A 23,612-nucleotide genomic window follows, 5' to 3' on the forward strand; every position below is an offset into this window, starting at 1 on the left:
TTTACTTGTCCATGAACTTAGATGGAATGCAATGGAAATATGGAATGCATGGAAATATGGAATGCATGGAAATATGGAATGCAACAGAAATATGGAATGCAACAGAAATATGGAATGCAATGAAGATATGGAATGCATGGAAATATGGAATGAATGGAAATATGGAATGCAATGGAAATATGGAAATATGGAATGCATGGAAATATGGAATGCAATGGAAATATGGAATGCAATTGAAATTAAAAACATAATTTTGGTAATAAATAGACATCATAGCATGAAAAGCTATGGTTATTTTAAATAATAGCACATATTTAATCAAATAATTTTTCATGTGATTGGGATCAACCTGCTGTAAAATGCAAATAATCACACGCAACAGTGATTCCAATGGTTTCTAAATTTTACTTAGCGGTATTTGTCTCAAACTATATGATAAATATTTTATTGGTTACCTTTACATTATTAACTTGATTGAAAACTGACAATTAGGTAATAAAAAATAATGCAACCTAATTTATAGGAAAGTTACTGGACTGCCGCACAACATAAATCAGCATGCACTATAGGGTTTTCAAACTTAGTAAATTATTAATGTATAAACTTTATTTTTAAATATTATTTCTGATTATTTCTTAATTTTATATCTTTCAAACTGCAAACTTGCTTTAAATAATGACATAATTTTTTGTATTTTGTTTCATATGACAGTGGCTAACTTGATGCATGACGGAAATTGGCAAACACAATGGAACTATCAAATCTTATGATCCAGCTGCAAAGTATACAGCTCTCTGTGAAGGTGCAAATTTCTGGCGATCTATGAAGAACACTTTAGTTTGAGACCAGAGAACAATTAATTAGATTTATGGAGACAGGCGGCTTGTTAAATCACTATACTACAAGAATTTCTAAATATCTGGTCAGGGACGGTAGTGAGCCTAATTACACTTTTGTTTATATAGCAGCCAGACAGACTATTAGGGACACAGTAAACTTTGATTTCATAGTGGAACTGTCAAAAAGTGAAAATTTCCATGAACCAGTAATTGCAACATAGTGGGTCAAACTGCCTCCAGATTTGGCAGATAGTTATAAAACGGTGGCAAATACATTTAATCCTGATTGGTTACGCTAAATAAGAGATGTGTTTCCCACACTAAATTTCCTTGTTTTAATATCACCACATCGAAAATTGAATTAGTTAAAGCTTTTCTGCAAGAGAGAACAAGTGTAAGAAGAACTGAGAGTAAATTTGGGTGAAATTCTCTAGTAAAACTGTTGTCAGACAGAACTGTTGTCGAGGAAAACTGACAAACAAATTTAGCGGTAGAAGTGAGGAAAGCTGAAAGCTCAAAGGGAGAAAATAGCTCTTGTGACATATTATCTCTGAGACGTATCCTATGACGTATGACCTCTGAGACATATCCTGTGACATATTATCTCTAAAATGTATTCTGAGATGTATTATCCTGAGATCCAGGTATCTGTGAATCTACGTGCTATGCACAGAGTTGAGGGCCGAAAGAGGCAATACAGAGGGGAGTCAAAGGAACAGCCACAGTGGAAGTGCAGTCAACTGGAGAAGCAGGTTATACAATTGTACAAGGCATTGACTTCGATTGTTCACTTGATCCTATGATGAACTAATTCTATCAGTAAAACAGATCTGCTACTTTATTTAAATATATTTGTGTTTTGTAATTCAGTGAAAGTTTTATTTCTAGAAGCAAAGTATATTCCTGATGTAATGAATTCTCACAGCTGTTTAATGTAATTGATTAAACTGTTTGTTTACATGTACAGGTGCTCATTTTGGTCTGTTCTATATATCTGCTCAGATCTCTATCTATTCCACCTATAAGTTTCACCACTTATATTTATATTTACTCGAACCGTGCAAATACATCGAGGGCGGTCAACCTCTAGGTAACGAAGACCAAATTAAGTGGACACCTTGAAAGAAGGTATAATCCACCAACCCACAAACCTCTTGCAAGAAGATAAGACATTGTGTAAGGTTTCTACAAAGTGGACTATGGGTCACTTACACTCTCCCCATCATAAACATACTTTGCTATAATGCAATTTAGGATATCAGACAGAATCGATGTGGACCCCAAAATAAAATTATAATTAAAACAAAAATTTTTAAAATAATTTTTGACATCAGCTGAAACCTTTAAATGAAAGAACTACTGTACTTGATTTGGATATGACCAGAATGTCTAGTGGTAATTTGCCTTTAGCACTAAAGCCTAAAGTACACATGCCTGTCTATTGACTATTTACCATTAGCACTAAACCCTAAACTACATACGACTGTCTACTGGTAATTTACCATCAGCACTGAACCCTGAAGTACCCATGACTGCCTACCAGTAATCTGCCAATAGCACTAAACCCTAAAGTACACATGACTGTCTACTGGTAATTTGCCATTGGCACTAAACCATGAAGTACACATTACTGTCTACTGGTAATTTGCCTTTAGCACTAAACCCTAAAGTACACATGACTGTCTACTGGTAATTTGTCTTTAGTACTAAAGTCACCCCAGCAGATCATTGACTTGATCGCTGTAAATACAGCTCACTGATTAAACAGAAGACCAATGTCAACCATTGCTTACTGACACCTGGCTAGCAACAGATCACACAAAGGATCAGTGGCAGCATGTCCTTAGAACTTGCCACTGCTTGCAGTAATCTATTTCACTGCAGCCCAGAAGAGATAGACGTTCATTTGCATAATGTAACTACAGTACAAATAAAATCTACTAAAATAATTAAGAATCACTTTCCAATGAAATCAGACTTAAAAGTGAGTTTAGTCTTATCTATATTTACAAGTGAATTCAGACATTTAATCGCACGATGGACACATCCAGGAAAAAAAAGCTTATTTTGTCAACAGGATTGTGCATTCAAGGAATTCATGGAGGAGGATGTGGATGAGGCAAAAACTGTGCCTTGGGTAGGTTTGCCAGAGTTTTTTTAAAGACATCTGAAATGCCAATGTGGGACAAAAATGTTTTGTGAAGCTTTTTATGCTTTTTAATAAGGTTATTGAACGCCAAATGTGGGAAGTCTCCACTCAATTGACTATGTTCAGCAATGGATCAAAATTGATGAGGACAGCCCCACTGCTGAATGCAAGACTGATCTGGATATCATCCAGTTCTTTCTAAGCATCAAAAGAGAAAATGTAGTTCCTGAACAATGGGAAGTGGGATATTCTATTGATGGTAACCAGGAAGAAACACCACATGTTGTTCCCAAAACCATATTTACATTCAAGAAATGACTGATTTGGATAGAAAGCCAGGACATTGAGCCCTTGAAAAAATTATGTAGCTTGGAAAAATTATAGACTTTGCCAACAAAAACAGTAACAATAAAAAAAACAAGAATAATCTGGTTTCAAACAACTTAAAATCATGAAATATTTCCAGTAGGTAACTCATCATGTGAGTGAATAGTGTTTATTCTATATGGATTAGTAGCTTTTGTGGACAAATGTGTTTGTTTTGGACATCATTGGATTTTAAATGGATTATATACTTGTAAGTTTGTTATTTGTTTCTTTTATTCTATGTTTTGGAATTACTCAAATGCATGCTGCATAAAATGTAATGTCACTCAGTCACTAATCATCATAATTATGTAACTATATTCTGAACCGAAAACAAAATATTTTCTTGATTAAATAATAACTTTACAGTATTCAGTGCACTTATAACAAACACAGATAGATGTTAATTTATTTTATTGCAAAATGGCCATAAAAGTGGCAAATAATGAGCTCTTAATTACAAAAGATCAGGCTGCATTGACCTCAAGAGCAACCTAAGTTTAATAATTTTTTGGGCAAGAGATTACAAAATTTTCAATCACTTTAAACTTGATGTTGATGTAAATAAAAATTATTTATTGCAAGTATATTTATTAAAATGAAGTTTTGTTATCATTGTTTTTGAATGTTACTCAAGATCTGATCTATATGTACAAAAATATGGGTTGAAAGAAAGAAATCTGAAGCCTGGCATATTTTTATTTACTTTTTAAAATGATATTGTCAGACATAATTAAATGCATCAATTCCATGCAGTGAAAGAAAAACATACTTAAAAAATCTAATAGTTTTACTTTATTTTTGACTGGAATTTTGTTTACCCTACTCCCACAAAACACAAGTAAACTCAAGATTTCTTACCATTTTCGCTGTTCTGTTGTTTAACACATCATACAGCCAATAGCTATGGAACCTAACTACCACATTAAAATGGATGGAGAGCTGTATTAAGAAATACATTTTTAAGTTAAGAATCAGTTTTAATATATATTTATTTTGTGGTTTCTTGTGGAGACAATCGTATCAAATGATTTAAACCATACATGATGACTGCTATGCAATGGAGATTTCAGAAGTTAGTAAATTTGATTGAGTGGTCTTCAAAAAATCGCTTAAAAACAAAATAAATAATACCCATTACATACTTTGTTTCCATTACGCTAAAGCTTTATACTATCAAAAATTCAGTAAGGATCATTATTTCATGAGTGATCATTTCCATTTGGATACACTGATTGCATACTTTCTCAAATGCACATGTTTCATACAATTATTAGCATCATATTTGAAAATTAATTACGTTGTCTATTTTGCAATACAAACATAGGTATAAATCTGATGATTAGCACTTCTTTTGATTTTTTCATTTAAAAATTAAAAACAAAAACTAATTTCCATTGCATTCCATTTCTTCACTGCGTATTTTATTTAAACTGCAATCCATTTTTCTTTGCATATTTAAGTCATATAGAAAACAAATTTTGGAAATCAGACAATACAGGCAATGGATTTCTATATCCCTATGTTCTATGTGTACTTACTTGCAGGTTTTATGACATAGACAGCAGAGTTTGTACCATACTGACACCTCCAGCCAAAGGTATCTTGCATAGAATTAAATGATGTAATTGTAACACCAATTGATGATGCTGTGGCACTGTAAGTGTATCTTGCTGCATCATTAGGAGGCTGACATGGACCTGATGGAAGACAATTGGTAAGACTCACACCAGTGTTACTGACACTCCAAGTTGCCGGCACTTGAAAGGATGGAATAAAGCATATTAACTTCACTGTCTCTCCATTCCTGGGTAAAGATTTATCTGCTGATATTGTGACCTGAGCATCTGCAAAGAAAAAACAAACAAATTGTTTGTGGTCACTGAGAGAAAAAGTCAACCATGTCTTTGCTTTTTTCAAAACTCAGTTTTTTCTTAAGTAGGAACAGAGTCAATTATTTGATGGTGGATTGGCATGACTGATGGTCTTTAGAACATTCATGCCAAAAGCATACTGACAAACTGAGTGAAAATTGTATAGGAGCATTTAAAAAGTTAATGTTTTGATTTTTTGTATTTTTAGTAATGGAGTCAATATCTGACATTATATCAGCATTATTTTAACAAAAAGGGGTTATTGTGTGCTTTCTATTGGACTTATGATAGGGTCATGGTGTGCTTTCTATTGGACTTAGTCCAATTTTGTTAAGCAGTTTTTGAGAATTTCTTTAAAGTGATTGCTATTTTTAGTAAAAGCCATCATACTGATGACACATTATCATTATGTGCGTGAGAAATTGCCACAAGCATAGACAATTTCCCCAACCATTTCCCATTAAAATGCATAAAGATGAGAAGCTGTGTCTAATACTTTGTAAGTCCTAGGCAGTGAATCAGAATCTTTCTGAAAATAATATTAACCATGATCTTCATAAAAATGTGGCTTTGTAGCAAATATGGCTAATTGTTGTTGTTGTTGTTGTAGGGTTTAATGCCATTTTTCAGCACATGATAGGCCATATATGGTGGCCAGTATTGATGTTGGAGGAAGAACCCGGGAAAACCATGGAAAGAACCACCGACCCAGAAGAAGCTACTGGCAAACATTCTCACATACCCACATTAGCCGATTCTGAGACTCAAACCCATGCAGATAGAGGTGAGATGGCAGTGATCCATAACGGACAGCACTTTAGACCACTTGGGGACCCTATGTGGCTAATAACAAAATGGAAAGAAGAAATTGAAAACAATAAAGGGTTGTTTTCACAAACAACTGTTATGTGGAAACCAATTTTTTCCAGTCTGTGTCTCTGACTATGGTCATTTTGATGGGCTTATTCCATGTCCAATGTGCAAGCCTACAACTGACTATGGCCATTTTGATGGGATTATTCCATGTCCAATGTGCAAGCCTAGAACTACTATGGCCATTTTGATGGGCTTATTCCATGTCCAATGTGCAAGCCTACAACTGACAATGGCCATTTTGATCGGATTATTCCTTGTCCAATGTGCAAGCCTATGTAACAACTGACTATGGCCATTTTGATGGGCTTATTCCTTATCCAATGTGCAAACCTACAACTGACTATGGCCATTTTGATGGGCTTATTCCATGTCCAATGTGCAAGACTACAACTGACTATGGTCATTTTGATGGGCTTATTCCATGTCCAAATGTGCAAGCCTACAACTGACTATGGTCATTTTGATGGGCTTATTCCATGTCCAATGTGCAAGCCTACAACTGACTATGGCCATTTTGATGGGCTTATTCCTTGTCCAATGTGCAAGCCTACAACTGACTATGGCCATTTTGATGGGCTTATTCCTTGTCCAATGTGCAAGCCTACAACTGACTATGGCCATTTTGATGGGCTTATTCCTTGTCCAATGTGCAAGCCTACAACTGACTATGGCCATTTTGATGGGCTTATTCCTTGTCCAATGTGCAAGCCTACAACTGACTATAGCCATTTTGATGGGCTTATTTCTTGTCCAAATGTGCAAGCCTACAACTGACTATGGCTATTTTGATGGGCTTATTCCTTGTCCAATGTGCAAGCCTACAACTGACTATGGCCATTTTGATGGGCTTAGTCCTTGTCCAATGTGCAAGACTACAACTGACTATGGCCATTTTGATGGGCTTATTTCTTGTCGAAATGTGCAAGCCTACAACTGACTATAGCCATTTTGATGGGCTTATTTCTTGTCCAATGTGCAAGCCTACAACTGACTATGGCCATTTTGATGGGCTTATTTCTTGTCCAATGTGCAAGCCTACAACTGACTATGGCCATTTTGATGGGCCTATTTCTTGTCCAATGTGCAAGCCTACAACTGACTATGGCCATTTTGATGGGCTTATTTCTTGTCCAATGTGCAAGCCTACAACTGACTATGGCCATTTTGATGGGTTTATTTCTTGTCCAATGTGCAAGCCTACAACTGACTATGGCCATTTTGATGGACTTATTTCTTGTCCAAATGTGCAAGCCTACAACTGACTATAGCCATTTTGATGGGCTTATTTCTTGTCCAATGTGCAAGCCTACAACTGACTATAGCCATTTTGATGGGCTTATTTCTTGTCCAAATGTGCAAGCCTACAACTGACTATGGCCATTTTGATGGACTTATTCCTTGTCCAATGTGCAAGCCTACAACTGACTATGGCCATTTTGATGGGCTTATTCCTTGTCCAATGTGCAAGCCTACAACTGACTATAGCCATTTTGATGGGCTTATTTCTTGTCCAAATGTGCAAGCCTACAACTGACTATGGCTATTTTGATGGGCTTATTCCTTGTCCAATGTGCAAGCCTACAACTGACTATGGCCATTCTGATGGGCTTATTCCTTGTCCAATGTGCAAGCCTACAACTGACTATGGCCATTTTGATGGGCTTATTCCTTGTCCAATGTGCAAACCTACAACTGACTATGGCCATTTTGATGGGCTTATTCCTTGTCCAATGTGCAAGCCTACAACTGACTATGGCCATTTTGATGGGCTTATTCCTTGTCCAATGTGCAAGCCTACAACTGACTATGGCCATTTTGATGGGCTTATTCCTTGTCCAATGTGCAAGCCTACAACTGACTATGGCCATTTTGATGGGCTTATTCCTTGTCCAATGTGCAAGCCTACAACTGACTATGGCCATTTTGATGGGCTTATTCCTTGTCCAATGTGCAAGCCTACAACTGACTATGGCCATTTTGATGGGTTTATTCCTTGTCCAATGTGCAAGCCTACAACTGACTATGGCCATTTTGATGGGCTTATTCCTTGTCCAATGTGCAAGCCTACAACTGACTATGGCCATTTTGATGGGCTTATTTCTTGTCGAAATGTGCAAGCCTACAACTGACTATGGCCAATTTGATGGGCTTATTCCTTGTCCAATGTGCAAGCCTACAACTGACTATGGCCATTTTGATGGACTTATTCCTTGTCCAATGTGCAAGCCTACAACACAGTTTGATCCAGATATGTTGCAGTCAACTTTTAATTCATCTAAATCAATAACTTTACCCTGGAATGGTAAAGACTATACACTGCAACTAATACCCACAACCACCAACTCTCCAGCTATGATGACAGCAACAAATATCTGTAATATTGTACTGTCAAGTGCCCTACCATTGACAGCAACAAATATCTGTAATATTTTACTGTCAAGTGCCCTACCATTGACAGCATCAAATATCTGTAATATTTTACTGTCAAGTGCCCTACCATTGACAGCATCAAATATCTGTAATATTATACTGTCAAGTGCCCTACCATTGACAGCAACAAATATCTGTAATATTTTACTGTCAAGTGCCCTACCATTGACAGCATCAAATATCTGTAATATTTTACTGTCAAGTGCCCTACCATTGACAGCAACAAATATCTGTAATATTTTACTGTCAAGTTCCCTACCATTGACAGCAACAAATATCTGTAATATTTTACTGTCAAGTGCCCTACCACTGACAGCATCAAATATATGTAATATTTTACTGTCAAGTGCCCTACCATTGACAGCAACAAATATCTGTAATATTTTACTGTCAAGTGCCCTACCATTAGCTTTTTTCAATTAAAGAAGGGAATAATCTGCAAAACAATATGCCATTTGTCTTTAATTGGTGTATTTGCTTTTATGTAAATTCAAGTTTTCGACTTTAGCCTATACATTTAAGTTATCTAACTTTTTGCTGGTATCCTTCAGATCATCCTAACCTGTAGTTTTATTTTCTTCTTCAACTAATTATTAAATTCACTTGTAATTACTGCCATTTTTAAAAATGCATTTCTTAGTTATATTCTGACTTGTACTGTGTTTTCTTCTACTGTATATATGCATTATGCTGTATGTCTTTCAAACAATGTCGATTTAATGTCTTCATTGTTGATACGTCTTGTCATTAAAGAACTCATTTGAGATTATTGTATATACTCACGTATAAGCCAAACAAATTAGGAAAAAATAAGGCCTGGAAGAAAGGGGATCAGATTATCTGCGAGCCAAGGTCCAAGTCTGAAATTGTTAACGCTTTTTTCCCTCGATTTCCAGTATTCATTGTTTCTGTCGATCGCCGAAGATGAGATCACATGCCTAATGATGCCACTTGGCTCATAAGATTTGTGCTGTTGTGAAGTGAAACAAATATTTTTTTCTAACTTAAGTGGTAGGATAATGAATGAAACACATGTTTTACCGTACTTGACGTCTATTTGACAGATGTCCATCCACCAGAAAATGCAGCCATACATGTTATTTGAGCCACGGTGGTATGTGTATTTTCCAAAAGAACCGCCATATTAGTAATCTCCAGTCTTTAACCCTCAGCTAATCAGTAATCATTAAACTCTACGGTATCGTAAAAATTCACGCTAGCTTATTTCAGTGTAAATATGAAAAGAATCTAAGTAAAAAAATAAAAGAATTACGATACTGAATGTATATACGACAAACATTTTGATAGAGAGTAGAAATACATGTACGATAGTCTTAAAGGAACAATAGCGAGAGGCTCCATAGCGGTTTGTTGCGAGCACGCTTAGGAAGGGTAAATAAAGGGCAATATACGGGTCAGTGTGAATAACTGTAAAACAATAAAATTTGTGGGATTTCTTTGACAGGTGTTTTAGAAGTAATCGGCAGCCACAGTTTATATACTACTGTTGTTTAGTTGCTTGTAAAGCAAAGTGGTTTGTTAGCGGTAGAGTGTTGTACAATAGCTACCATTTGCTTAATCTGTGGTAAATGCCTCGGGGATAATAGGTTTGTTTTGTTGCACAATGCCAATGACTTTACTAATACATGCCGACTCTCAGATGTATTGTTTAATGAGATATGGTAGTGGACATGGTTACTGCTCAAAGTTATAAACTGTCACAATACTTGAATAATGTCCACGCTGAAACCAACCATATTTTGATCAACTGAATCACACTACCCGTAGTTTTAAAAAAACCCACACAAATAAACAACAATGATAAACATCATGCCAACATTAAAATAAATCTTATCTTATATATATATATATATATACATCTTGTATCCTATCCTATGTTATTTTATGGTTGTATGAGTATATATATATATATATATATATATGTATATATATATATATATATATATATATATATACTGGATCCTACTATAGCTTATTGTATAGTTGTGTGAGAATATATTTGTATCCTATCCTATCTTATCTTATGGCTGTTTGAGAATATTTTTGCATTTAAAATGATCTGAAGAGTTACAAGTAGAATACACTGAGTAGTTCAAATTATCATTAAGAATAAAATAATCCTTCTTTTGTTTAATATACCAAATATGTGGTCATATATAATTAGAAATATAAATACTTGAACAAAACATAGGTAATGACTATGGTAGTCTGTATTTTTGTCTGTCTCTTACAAAATACTGTATAAGTGTGTCTCCTTATTCCACATGAGACAAGACATCTCAAGCATCAGTTTGTTCTGTGTATACCTTACAATCCCAGCTATAAGTTCATTCAAACACTAATGACTACTGAGATTTCAGTTTTTACTCTCATGATTTTCATTCTGTCTCTTGGTATAATGGAGTCATGGGAGAAATGACAAAGAAAATGACCTAAATACAAATCCTAACCTTAGTGCCGACACCAGATGGACAGACAGACAGACAGACATAATTAGTCCATAAGAAGTAGATATTTTGTAATCCAACAAATAACATGTAGTTAGTTTTAGATGTTAAGTGAAAAAAGGATGGAGGGATATGTACCCCAACAAGAATGAGCACTGATAACAGTGAACATATTTTCCATTCTACTGCATATTTAATTTTCATCTTGCCATATATATATATATATATATATATATATATATATATACCTACATACACACACATATATATATATACCTATATACACACACACACATATATATATATATACCTACATACATATATATATATCTATACATGTATATATCTATATACACACACACATATATATATATCTACATACACACATATATATATACCTATACACACACACACATATATATATATATATACCTACATACACACACACACACACACACATATATATATACCTACATACACACACACATATATATATATCTACATACACACACACATATATATATACACCTACATACACACATATATATAATTATATACCTACACACACACACACACACACACATATATATATACCTACATACATACACGCTGTTTTACTACTCACCAACTATGATCAGCAGAAGACAGAAAATGAGGATGCATACAAGAAAGTTCATCACTGGACAGAATCTTTTTCTGCCAACAGAAACAAAAAAAAGCATATTAACTTTTTATTACTGAAATAGTACACATAGTCTTCAGTTTGGAACATAATACCGACATGATACATTTCAAAATTGTATAACAGTAAGTTGTACAAAGTGGCATCTCATCTTAAGAAGTGTTCCCTTGTGATATAACAAACAATGTCTGAATTATGTGTAATTTCACACTAGAAGAGTTAGCATTCTTGTATGTGCCATTAGATTTCAATATCGAAAGTTCATCCTCTCTCTCAACATACCCGCCCAAAATAACCACTGATGTAACACACAAAATTAAGTGGTAATAAAACAATAATCTTCCATACTATCAAAGAAATTCATTTATGTTCCATACAGTTAAAGCAATAAATTCCTTGCCATGTGGAATGTTGCAATTATAGGCTGCATTATCATGTCATTGACCCCTTTTTTCATTTTTGGTGCAAGAGAGCTTCTGCTATGGACCCTGCAGGATGTCACTGAACCACATTTTTCAACTTTGTTGCAAGAGAGTTTCGTCTAAGCTCCCTGTAGGAAAAAGATCACAGAAAATAAAAATGAGCAATAACTAGGGTGGATATTAGAATGACAGACTTGAATGCATCCAAAGCATGCTTAATAAACTGAGTGCATTCACTCTCAAAGAAATACAAAACAATGTGCTGCAGAAACATATCTTAGGTGGCGCTCTACAGTTTCATATTTTGCATTGGGTTAGGATTTTAAAGAAAAAGAATTTCCCTGGCTTTCCTCACTTGTTATACTGGCTATTTAAAAAAGACCTTGTATATCTTAGGTATAATTCAAAGAACCTTCAATTCCCTTTATTTTGGTGTATGATTTATGGGTGTACTATGGGTTATAGAGTATACAGCTTGGCCTTACTTCAGATGTGTACCTTTCAAAAAAGTGCTTGCTCTACTTGGTCATTTTCACTTCCTGAACTTCAGAGGTAAATTGTATAAAAAGAGCCGATAACTATTTTACATTTTATATGTTTGGTAATTCATTCATTGCACTTTCAGAAGCTGGCATTGTCTAGTCTGGCAAAATTCATTTTCCCTATTTTAATATCTGCTATGTATAGTGTACTTTAGACTATTTCAGGCTGCTTTTTAACACAAGGGAGCAGTCGTTTTAGTTAGCAGTGTGCTTAAATCATGTAAAATTTCCAAAAGTACAATATGCAAAGAATGAATTAAAAATATAATGAATTGATGACGAAATCTTCACAAAAATCACTGCTGCATTTGTTTTCATACTAGCATACAGGGACAAAGAACTATAAACTCAAATTTCAATCAGAAACAAACAAACGAGGGAGATCATTACTCAAGACAAATCAACTGAATGTGTATGCAGGCATGCAGTTGGAAAGGCTCCTGATAATGTGTTTCAATTTTCTTGAATAAACAAACAACAGGCAACCAATATGAGGGTTTCTTGACTTTTGAAAGCCCATCCCACCCTCTTTCACCAAGAAGAGACCATCTGGTCAGATTGTTTTAATATCTGGAATGAAATCTGTGCAAGTACAACAATATCCTCACATTTTTCTCTTAGCTGCCCCAACAAGGAGACTCATCCAAACCTGTGGACCAATATACATATAAATTTGTGTTCAATATACATTGAAAACATAAATTACAAACACATACTAGCTTTATAGTGGGTACTATCTTTAATGACATATATATATAACATACTAAATGGGTACTATCTTTAATGATATCCATAGTACATGCTAGATGGATACTATCTTTAATGATATCCATAGTACATACTAAATGGGTACTACTTTTAATGATATCCATATTACATACTAGTTAGGTAACATCTTTAATGATATCCATACTACATACTAGATGGGTACTATCTTGAATGATATCCAAAGTATACATACTAGATGGGTAATATCTTTAATGATATCCATATTACATACTAGATGGGTACTATCTTTAATGGGTACTATCTTTAATTACATCCATATTACATACTAGATGGGTACTATCTTTAATTATATCCATATTACATACTAGATGGGTACTATCTTTAATGATATCCAAAGTATACATACTGGGTGAGTTCTGTCTTTAATGAGACTAGATGGGTACTATCTTTAATGATATCCAAAGTATGCATACTGGATGGGTACTATCTTTAATGATATATAATGTATGTATACTGGATGGGTACTGTCTTTAATGAGACTAGATGGGTACTATCTTTAATAATACTCAAAGCCATTAATGAACACAAATACAAATAACTCTTTTAATCTAATGCACATGCATCATTAATGACACATACATATATCATTAATGACACACAAGTATATCAGTAATGACATAAACATATGACACATATACACATGTGTGTGTGTGTGTGTATATATGTATATATATATATATATATATATATATATATATATATATATATATATATATATATATATATATATATATATATAATTAATGACACAAATATATCATTAACCACATATACATGTATAATTAGTGATACAGACATATATCGTTAATAACACATGCATATATCCTTAAAAATAAATAAAGCATTAATGACACAAATATATATCATTAACATACATGCATGCATATATCATTAATGAGACACTTATATATCATTAATAACACATATCATTAATGACCTGCATACATCATTAATGAGACACATATATATCATTGATGACCTGTATACATCATTAATGAGACACATATATATCATTAATAACACACACATATCATTAATGACCTGCATACATCATTAATGAGACACATATATATCATTAATAACACACACATATCATTAATGACCTGCATACATCATTAATGAGACAAATATATATCATTAATAACACACAAATATCATTAATGACCTGCATACATCATTAATGAGACACATATATATCATTAATAACACACACATATCATTAATGACATGCATACATCATTAATGAGACACATATATATCATTAATAACACATATATCATTAATGACATGCATACATCATTAATGAGACACATATATATCATTAATGACCTGCATACATCATTAATGAGACACATATATATCATTAATGACCTGCATACATCATTAATGAGACACATATATATCATTAATAACACATATATCATTAATGACATGTATACATCATTAATGAGACACATATATCTCATTAATAACACACACATATATCATTACTTATACACATATATATCACTAATGACACATAAATATATTATTATTGACACAAATATATATTATTAATGACACACATATATCAATAATGACACACACATATTATTAATGTCACATACTTTTATCAATATAATATTCACATATAGATTGTTTACAATGCATGATCATTAAAGTCCCATAATTCATGTTTTGATGACTGCACACACTTTAATGCCCTCCCTTTGACCCTATTTCTTATTAAAACACTAAAAATGGAAAACACACTTTATACTTATTAAGCCAAATACAAACTCACTCACAAATAATCAAAATTTGTGCTGATATGAAACATATTTGATTTTTTAAGGGCAGAAGAAGAGATTGCCATTACCGGTATTTATTTATTTTTTATACACTGACTAAGTGCTTACATACCTGCCATGTATCTATCACATAATGTCGATACTATAGCAAGGTATCTTCACTGACTTTGTAAATAGTTCCCAAAGCTAACCTGTTACGGGATAGAGGTCACACAAGGTCAGTGTGTTTGTCTAATGGTGTCATAAATGGAGAGACGATCTGATAAGGACAGAGGCTGGCTGGTGCGTGTTCTTTAGGCAGAGATATTGTTGTAGGCTTCAGATGTAAGGTTAATGACCTTGTGATCTTGGAAAAGATTGTAATATGCCACTGTCAGGAAAAGTTATAGGGAGGATAGAAAAATCTGAGAAAATCTAGAAGTTAGATTAATATAAGAAAGTCCATTGTAAGATCTAGACCGGGTTGCATGCTACAGTAAGTACATTTAGGTACATAGATAACACTGCTTTCACAATAATAAATTGTATAATCATTATGTCAGAGGACTTGGGTTATTATTGTTACATGTACTTATAATTTAACTTTATAAAAAAATACAAGACTACATGTGTACAGATTCACACTCTATAAGCAACCATCCTGGCGTTTGTCTGTGGACATAAGGATGACACAGACCATGGACAGTACATCCTTGTACACATGTGCACATGGCTTTTGTGAATCAAAAGAAGAAGATGCTGACACAAAGCATGCCATGACTGATCAAAGGAATGAACTGCTGATATAAAGGTACCAAAAGAACAACCACACTGACTGGGGGGTGGAGCTTGATCATGTGTAGGGAACAATGTATTCAGAAATAAACAAAAAACTGGTGCATTAAGTAAGAATTATTATTGCTATTAGTTTTTTTTTAAAGTTGAGTATCTTGGCAACATGTAAGATTATGTTAATTCATATCAAAATCATATTTTGCATATTTTATGATTTTTTTTCTTCAACTGTAAATGTCTGCTGCAACTGGATAACTCTTACCTTTGTCAGCTTTAAAGAGTTATCACTCTTAGGCAATATAAGACGGGTTTCTGCCCATGTCAAACTGACAATCTAACAATACTCTAGGACATTCATGCTGAAGAATGCAGGAAAGCATGTGTACTTCACCAAACGTTAGCAAGAAGTTCTATTGCAAAACGGTACAATGATAACTGCTAAAATATTAATCAGATACATGAACCAATTGCACTGAACATAGTCCTACCTGTAAGACCCGACGCTGATATTTATGTTGTGGGCGTCAGGGTCTTACAGCCTAACTAATGGCGCTGTGTAGTGTGTTTTTGATGTCAACTAACATCGTTACGAAAGTAAAATTTTCAGGAATATTTCACACAACTGACAACTAAAATAATGACGCTTTTCTACAAAGTAAAGTTATATTGTTTTAGTCAGACTTTACTTACTATGATGCCTTTTCTCTAATAAATTCAAATTCTCACAAAAGAAATGGGCCCGTTTTCAAGTTTCTTTGGCCTACTTTTCATTGGGCTGGAAAGCAATGAAAGCCGAGAATGCCGAAATCGGATCAAGTTGAAACTTTATATTTTAACGAAACGAATAAAAAATATTTTATGTCTATTTGAACTGTAAGCAACGTTTCGTTTCGTTCAAGAAGCGTATCCTAAACATCAACCTACTTAAACTTACTTCGGCATACCTAGACTACCGTCGCATTGCAACAAATTCAAATGTATGTCAACGGAACGTGAAAATGCATCCATTTGCTAGTGTCATATTTTCATTCCACCAGGATAAAGACAGCACAGTAAGTATATTAATTACACATAAATTAGTGGAAAAATGTTGATATAGGCTGCCAAATATGTGAGATGTTCCTGAAACTTTGATTACTCATTCCGATGTCAACGACGTCGGAACACACTATAAAGGCCGTTATTTGGACAGTAAGACATAGCACCTCAACAAAATCAAAATGTGCTGTCTTACATGTAGGACTACACTGAACAGAGAACTGCTTGGGAGAAAAAGGCATTAAAACGCTCCCTTTTAATTCTAATAAATCAAATCAGACAGAAGTATACATTTTAGTACAATTAACGAATCTATCATCTCTTACCATGGTAATTATCATAAGGTTATGTTAAACTCCGTGTCAACATGTTAGTATCAAACTTTGCTTTACTGCCCAACAACTTACAACTGTTACAGCGGAAGTAAAATTCTCTCAATGTCGTATACCGAATAAATTCTCTCAAGATAAGTTCCCACGGATATTTCAACATTGGTGGTATTCTTTAGACTTGTTACTTTTGCCCCAGGTGCATGAATTGTAAAGGGCGTTCTAAATTATAGGAAGAAAAATTAGTCATCGCAAACCAAGGTAAGTAGTGTACATTGTCGATTCTATTCTATACTTGTACGTTGAATTTAGTCTCAACCATTGGCCTTTACCCTCTCACCTTTTACATTCATCTCCTCGCTTTTAGGCCTCCGACATTCAAAAATTGATTACACTGGTCAACAGTGAAATCATTACTGACTTGAAAAGGCCCTAATCTGTAGTATTTTGGTGTGCTGAACACGAATATAACCGTGAAAAATTTGTATTGGCTCTCGTTTTGAAGATATTCATATACCTCATTTTCTATGTTTCACTGTGTAAATTTCTCCAGTAGGACTGCAGCAACATCCGGAATAATGATGTAACATTGCATAATACCATCATGCTCACATCATCCACAGTTGATTGCATCATTTTCTGATGCAATGCAATACTAATGCCATGCGGCTGCTGAAGTAAGTTGACGTCAGCAGTGTACTATACATGTGTAGGCCTATTATACTAATGCCAGGCGGCTGCTGAAGCTGACGTAAGCAGTGTACTATATAAAGCCCAATCAGATAGGTTCAGCATTTAAAATATTTTAGACGTTGTGCGAGACAGTTCAAGCTACTGTTACATAAAGCTTATTATTTTATCCATTTACGTACAATAAAGAACAGTAATGCCTCGAAAGTGTGTTAATACCACGGACAATTTTTGCTATATTTGTGGGGAAGTGACATTTGCCAACCAGAAGAAAAGTATCAATTCTCAAGTGAAGAAGGCATATCATCTTTACTTCGGATGCAAGGTTGGTGACCAAGACAAGCCTTGGGCTCCGCATATATGCTGTGCTACATGTACAACACAGCTTTCACAGTGGTTGAATTGCAAAAGGTCATCAATGCCGTTTGCAGTCCCAATGGTGTGGAGAGAGCCAAGCAACCACCTAAATGACTGTTACTTCTGCTTGGTTCCTCCTCTTTCCGGCAGAATAACGAAGCGAAAGAAGTCGAGAATAGTCTACCCAAACATTCCGTCTGCATTGAGACCAGTTCCACATGGTGAGGGACTTCCTATTCCAGAACCTCCAGCAGAATATTCTCTTGATTCATCTGACGAAGACAAAGGTGAGTCGACCTGTTCTTCTCCTGGTCCATCAGCATGCAGTGATCCAGATTTTCACTGTGGTGCATCATCAACCCCACACAGAATAACACAGGAAGAACTAAATGACCTGATTCATGATTTGGACTTATCAAAGAACAAGGCAGAATTGCTAGGATCAAGACTCCAACAATGGAATCTTCTAGAAGAAGATGTCACAATTACTGCATATCGAAAGCGCCACCAGCAATTGGAGCCTTTCTTCAGAAAGGAAAGTAATCTGATATTCTGTTCCGATATTGAGGGCCTCATGAATGCTTTAAAAATCACTCATGACCCACAAGAATGGAGACTATTTGTGGACTCTTCGAAACTGAGTCTCAAGGCTGTGCTTTTGCACAATGGAAACATTCTTCCATCTATTCCAGTAGCGTATGCTGTCCACATGAAAGAGACATACGATAACTTAAGGCAGCTACTGAATTCCATTGAGTATAACAAGTACAGCTGGCACCTCTGTGGTGATTTGAAGGTAGTTGCCCTTTTAATGGGACTGCAGCAAGGATATACAAAATACATGTGTTTCTTATGCGAGTGGGATAGCCGAGCAAGGGAAATGCACTACATGAGGAAGGAATGGACTCACAGGCAGAATGTAGCCATTGGAGAGAAGAATATCCAACACCCAGCTCTGGTTGAGGCTAAGAAAATCTTGCTACCACCCCTTCACATCAAACTAGGTTTGATGAAGAACTTCGTGAAAGCCATTGACCGGACTTTGCCAGCATTCCGATACCTGCATGAAAAATTCCCTCGACTCAGCGAAGCAAAGATTAAAGAGGGAGTTTTTGTGGGTCCTCAGATTCGAGAGCTTTTCAAAGATGACCGGTTCAACAACTTGCTGGAAGGTGACGCGAAACAAGCATGGAATGCTTTTCGCCTAGTTTCTACAAACTTCCTCGGAAATGTTAGGGCAGAAAACTATAAGGAACTAGTAGAAGACATGTTGATGAAGTATAAGAAACTTGGCTGCAATATGTCTCTAAAGATTCACTTCCTTCATTCCCATTTGGATTTCTTTCCTAGCGACTGTGGTATTGTTAGTGATGAACACGGCGAACGTTTTCATCAAGATATCGCAACAATGGAACAAAGATACCAGGGAAAATGGTCCACTACAATGCTGGCTGACTACTGCTGGACACTCCTCAGAGACGCTCCCGAACAGCTGTACAAGAGACAGGCGAAGAAATCTAAGATGTAGTCAATGACTTGATTTTTTATAGGTAGGCTATTACAGTTGACCTTTTACTATTGGAATGCATTTCGTTATGTAAACATTAATTTCTTGCAGATTACAAAAAAACTAGAGCCAATTTTGCAATTTGACTGTCATATTCGTGTTCAGCACATAAAAATTGATAAGAATTGACTAATTTTATTTCAGTAACATGACTTTTGTAAAAATTTGTTGTCCAGTGTTATTTTCTTGACAAAACATGGACGCTGGCCGTTAAATTTGCTTTTGCTATTATTCTTTTTAATAAACAATAGGGTCATTGGTGTTGAAAATGTCACGACTCCTGGGCCACTTGACAACTGGTATGTTCTAGGCCATTGGCTATAAAACTGGACGACTTCTGTGCCAGTTAACTACCCGTAAGATTTTATTAAGAAAATCATGAGTTTACTACGCTTTCTGCCCTCGGATTGTTGTGTGAAAAACAAAGGCCCATAGTGTTATTAAGAGTAGTGACAACAACATGATTTCTGGATCAAATGATTATTCACAACCCATTTCTTTTTCTTTCATTGTCATTTTTACGAGAAAAAAAATAAACGATTTCAAAGCACTAAAAAATATATCCTGATCTCTCCCCCCTCCCCAGGGCCACTGGCCATCATAAGTTTATAAGCGTAACCTTTGGCTCTGTTTGCCGTCAAATTTGTATCAGCATTATATATTGTTCATCAAATATGTATGAGTGTAACTCTTGACTTATTAATTGCAAGTGAAGCGAGCAACATAATTAACAAAATTTGCCACGCATCATTAAATTTAACTCTTACAGTAGGCTTTGTGTGTTTATATAAAGACCACTTCATTTTAATATTGATTCCTCAACCAGCACGCGCATGGAAAAAGTACCAAATGACTTATTAAAAAATTTCTATGAGTTAGTGTACAATATATAATATCACTAAGGGATTCTACCACCAACAAATTAAATATTTTTGTGGTATATAAATTACCTATTGAACATTTAATTCATTTTATACTGATAACAATTAATGAAATTTAAGAATTATTTAATTAAAGAGATGGGACATTATTGAGATGTAAGAAAAGGGTATTACACTGTATGTAGGTTTGTAAAATTAATAGAAGTTGGTATGAAAAGTATCTCTAGTGAAGTCAGTGTTATGCCTGCTAGTTTAGGAGTTACTGTTGCCATTGCTATGTTATCTGTTATTCCTTTATCTTTATGGTGTATGTTGCCAAAGCTTGAAAGGACAAGCTGGTATACAATACAGTTACAGAGCATGATCTACAAATGTTTCCAATACCGCTACGGTTGGACGTTTCACAAATGATTATCGTTACTTTTATTAGTGAAGTTACCTTACCTCACGACAAAGTATAGTTACTGAGGACTGTTGCTCAGATCATGAAGTATATTTGTTCAAACTCAACGGACAACATATATACAATAAATTCTACTGTATTGCCGATAAAAATGATGTTAATATAATTTGAAAAATTTCAAGCAAACTTTAAAAATTAAAAAATAACCCAAAGACGGAATGACTGCTAATAGCGATAACGAATGAATACCAAATATTTAATATCAGGAAGATAAGTCTTATGCCTTGAAATATCCGAGTAATATTGTCACAGTAAGTATAACCAACTATAACTGATTTACTGGGATTAAATAATGTGAGAATAATAAATTCATCTACCGAATCAGATGCAGTGTGTGGATTTTTTAATCCAGAAAAGTTATACATTTTATTTCATAACTAAATAGTATAAATAATTAGTGTGATCTCTTGTTATTACAACAGTTTTTGTTTTGTTTTATCTTTGTTGTTTTTTTATTTATTTATTTATTTGTTTTTTTTAATGTGGTGACTTCCTTTTGGTTTTATTTGTTTGTTTTTTTTTAATTATTTGTTTGTGGGGTTTTTTGTTGTTTTTTTGCTTTGTTTTGTATTTAATTTTTTGTTTTTGTTTTGATTTGGGTTTGTGTGGATTTTTTTTTTTTGGTTTGTTTTTTGTTTTTTTTGGGGGTGGGTGGGTGGTGTATTCAGAACTTGTAGATTACCGTGAATGACAGTAAATGGAACCTGCTACACGTCTATTCATCAACAGCTCAAAAGCTTTACTAACACAGCAGAGAGAAAAACAAAACCAGATGTACATAATATCACCTCTTTAAAACATTTTGTCTGATGACATTTATAAGTTCATGTTATGAATTAAATATCACTCCATAAAATATTCTTTCAATTATTTACGTTTCCTTTGAGACAGACAGTTAAGGTTTTTACATTCCAGTCTGCATATCTGAAACAGTACGTTTTATTATTCACTTCTGTTGGAGTTATTATGTAATGTATAATAGACTCTCGATTATCCTAAATCTGGGGGACTGCAGGAAAACCTCGGATACAATCTGATTAAAATCAGATCTCCACTGTCTTACGTGAAGGTCTGACAGCGGCTGCTTAGGAATCATATTATGGATACCTGTATTATTACCATACTCGCTAATTTTATCAGCCAATCACACAAAGTCTGATATTTTCGCTTGTATGGGTCTGAGAAGCATAACTGAAGCATATCAATGTGTGTTGAACGATTTGATTCACTTTCAGACGTCTGAAAGTTATATTTCCATTGGCTAATTCGAAGGTCTCCAGAACATGACCCCTGAGTGGTCGCTGTCAGAATTTAACATAAGACATTATAGATAAGAATTTAACTGGATTGACTTTGGATAATACCTGGGTTCGAATAACCTATAGCAATGAAGGTGCAAGTGTACATCAAGTTGAATACGTGAGTAGTAAATGGGGCACCCTAGCGACAATGGGAATTAGCATTACAAGACCCCTTGGACAACTCTAGCGACAATGGAAAATTAACATGGAGAAAAATCGTGGGTCAGATTAGCGTCAAGGGAAATTAACATGGAGAAAAATCGTGGGTCACTCTAGCGACAAGGGGAATTTAACATGGAACTATAGTGTGGGTCTGTCTAGCGACAAGGGGAAATTAACATGGGAATAGAGTTTGGGTTTGTCTAGGGACAAGGGGAATTGAATATGGGATTTTTTTTAAAATTTAAATTTAAATTTAAATAAAGGGGTAGGCAATGGAAAGGCTATCTCTTTTCGAGAAATATGGCTGGCCCTGAAAAGGGCCTTTGGGTTTTCTTCTTCTTCTGCTTCTAATTTCTTCTTTTTCTCCACCAAGTTCTTATTTTATCTCCAACACTCTTTCTCTTCTTCTCTTTCTTTTTCTCCTGCTCTTCTTTCTTCTTCTTCTCTTCCTCATCTTCTTTCTTCCTCTTCTCATTTTCTTCTTCTTTTTCAATCTTTTCGTTCCATTTGCTTATTCTTATTCTTTCCTCTTCATCCTCCTTCTCCTCCTTTATCTCTTTCATGACACCACTAATCTTGTCCTTTACCTTTTTTAAGTTATTAATTTCCATCTTTACACGATGGGGACTATAGGAATAATGGTCTTCAACCAGTCTTATTAACATCTGCTCCATCATTCCTAAGTTGTCTAAAACGTCTTGTAATGTTTGTATTTTGTCCATTTGGTTAGAAGCCATCTTCTTTTCTTACCTAGATCATGACCAAACAACGCGCGAACGTGAAGGAAAACATCCCCCTACTTTTTCATTTCATATAATAAAAC

The 23,612-nt window shown here is 34.6% G+C and overlaps 1 protein-coding gene across 1 annotated transcript in view; it reads right to left on the reverse strand.

The window, feature by feature from the left end:
• Window positions 1–17,647, reverse strand: part of LOC149782401 (protein turtle homolog B-like) — a 42,253-nt gene extending 24,606 nt beyond the window's left edge. Inside the window, exons 1-4 of the mRNA XM_089935130.1 lie at window positions 17,366–17,647; window positions 12,085–12,234; window positions 11,628–11,698; window positions 4,896–5,201 (exon numbers count right to left, since the gene is read on the reverse strand). Coding sequence (XP_089791256.1) covers window positions 4,896–5,201; window positions 11,628–11,679 — 358 coding nt within the window. The 5' untranslated portion in view covers window positions 11,680–11,698; window positions 12,085–12,234; window positions 17,366–17,647. The remainder of the gene's footprint in view (window positions 1–4,895; window positions 5,202–11,627; window positions 11,699–12,084; window positions 12,235–17,365) is intronic.
• Between the last annotated feature and the right edge of the window lie 5,965 nt (window positions 17,648–23,612).

This window comes from Sinohyriopsis cumingii, chromosome 15 (assembly GCF_028554795.1).
Source record: "Sinohyriopsis cumingii isolate HCF-2022 chromosome 15, ASM2855479v2, whole genome shotgun sequence".
NCBI classification, from domain to species: Eukaryota; Metazoa; Mollusca; class Bivalvia; order Unionida; family Unionidae; genus Sinohyriopsis; species Sinohyriopsis cumingii.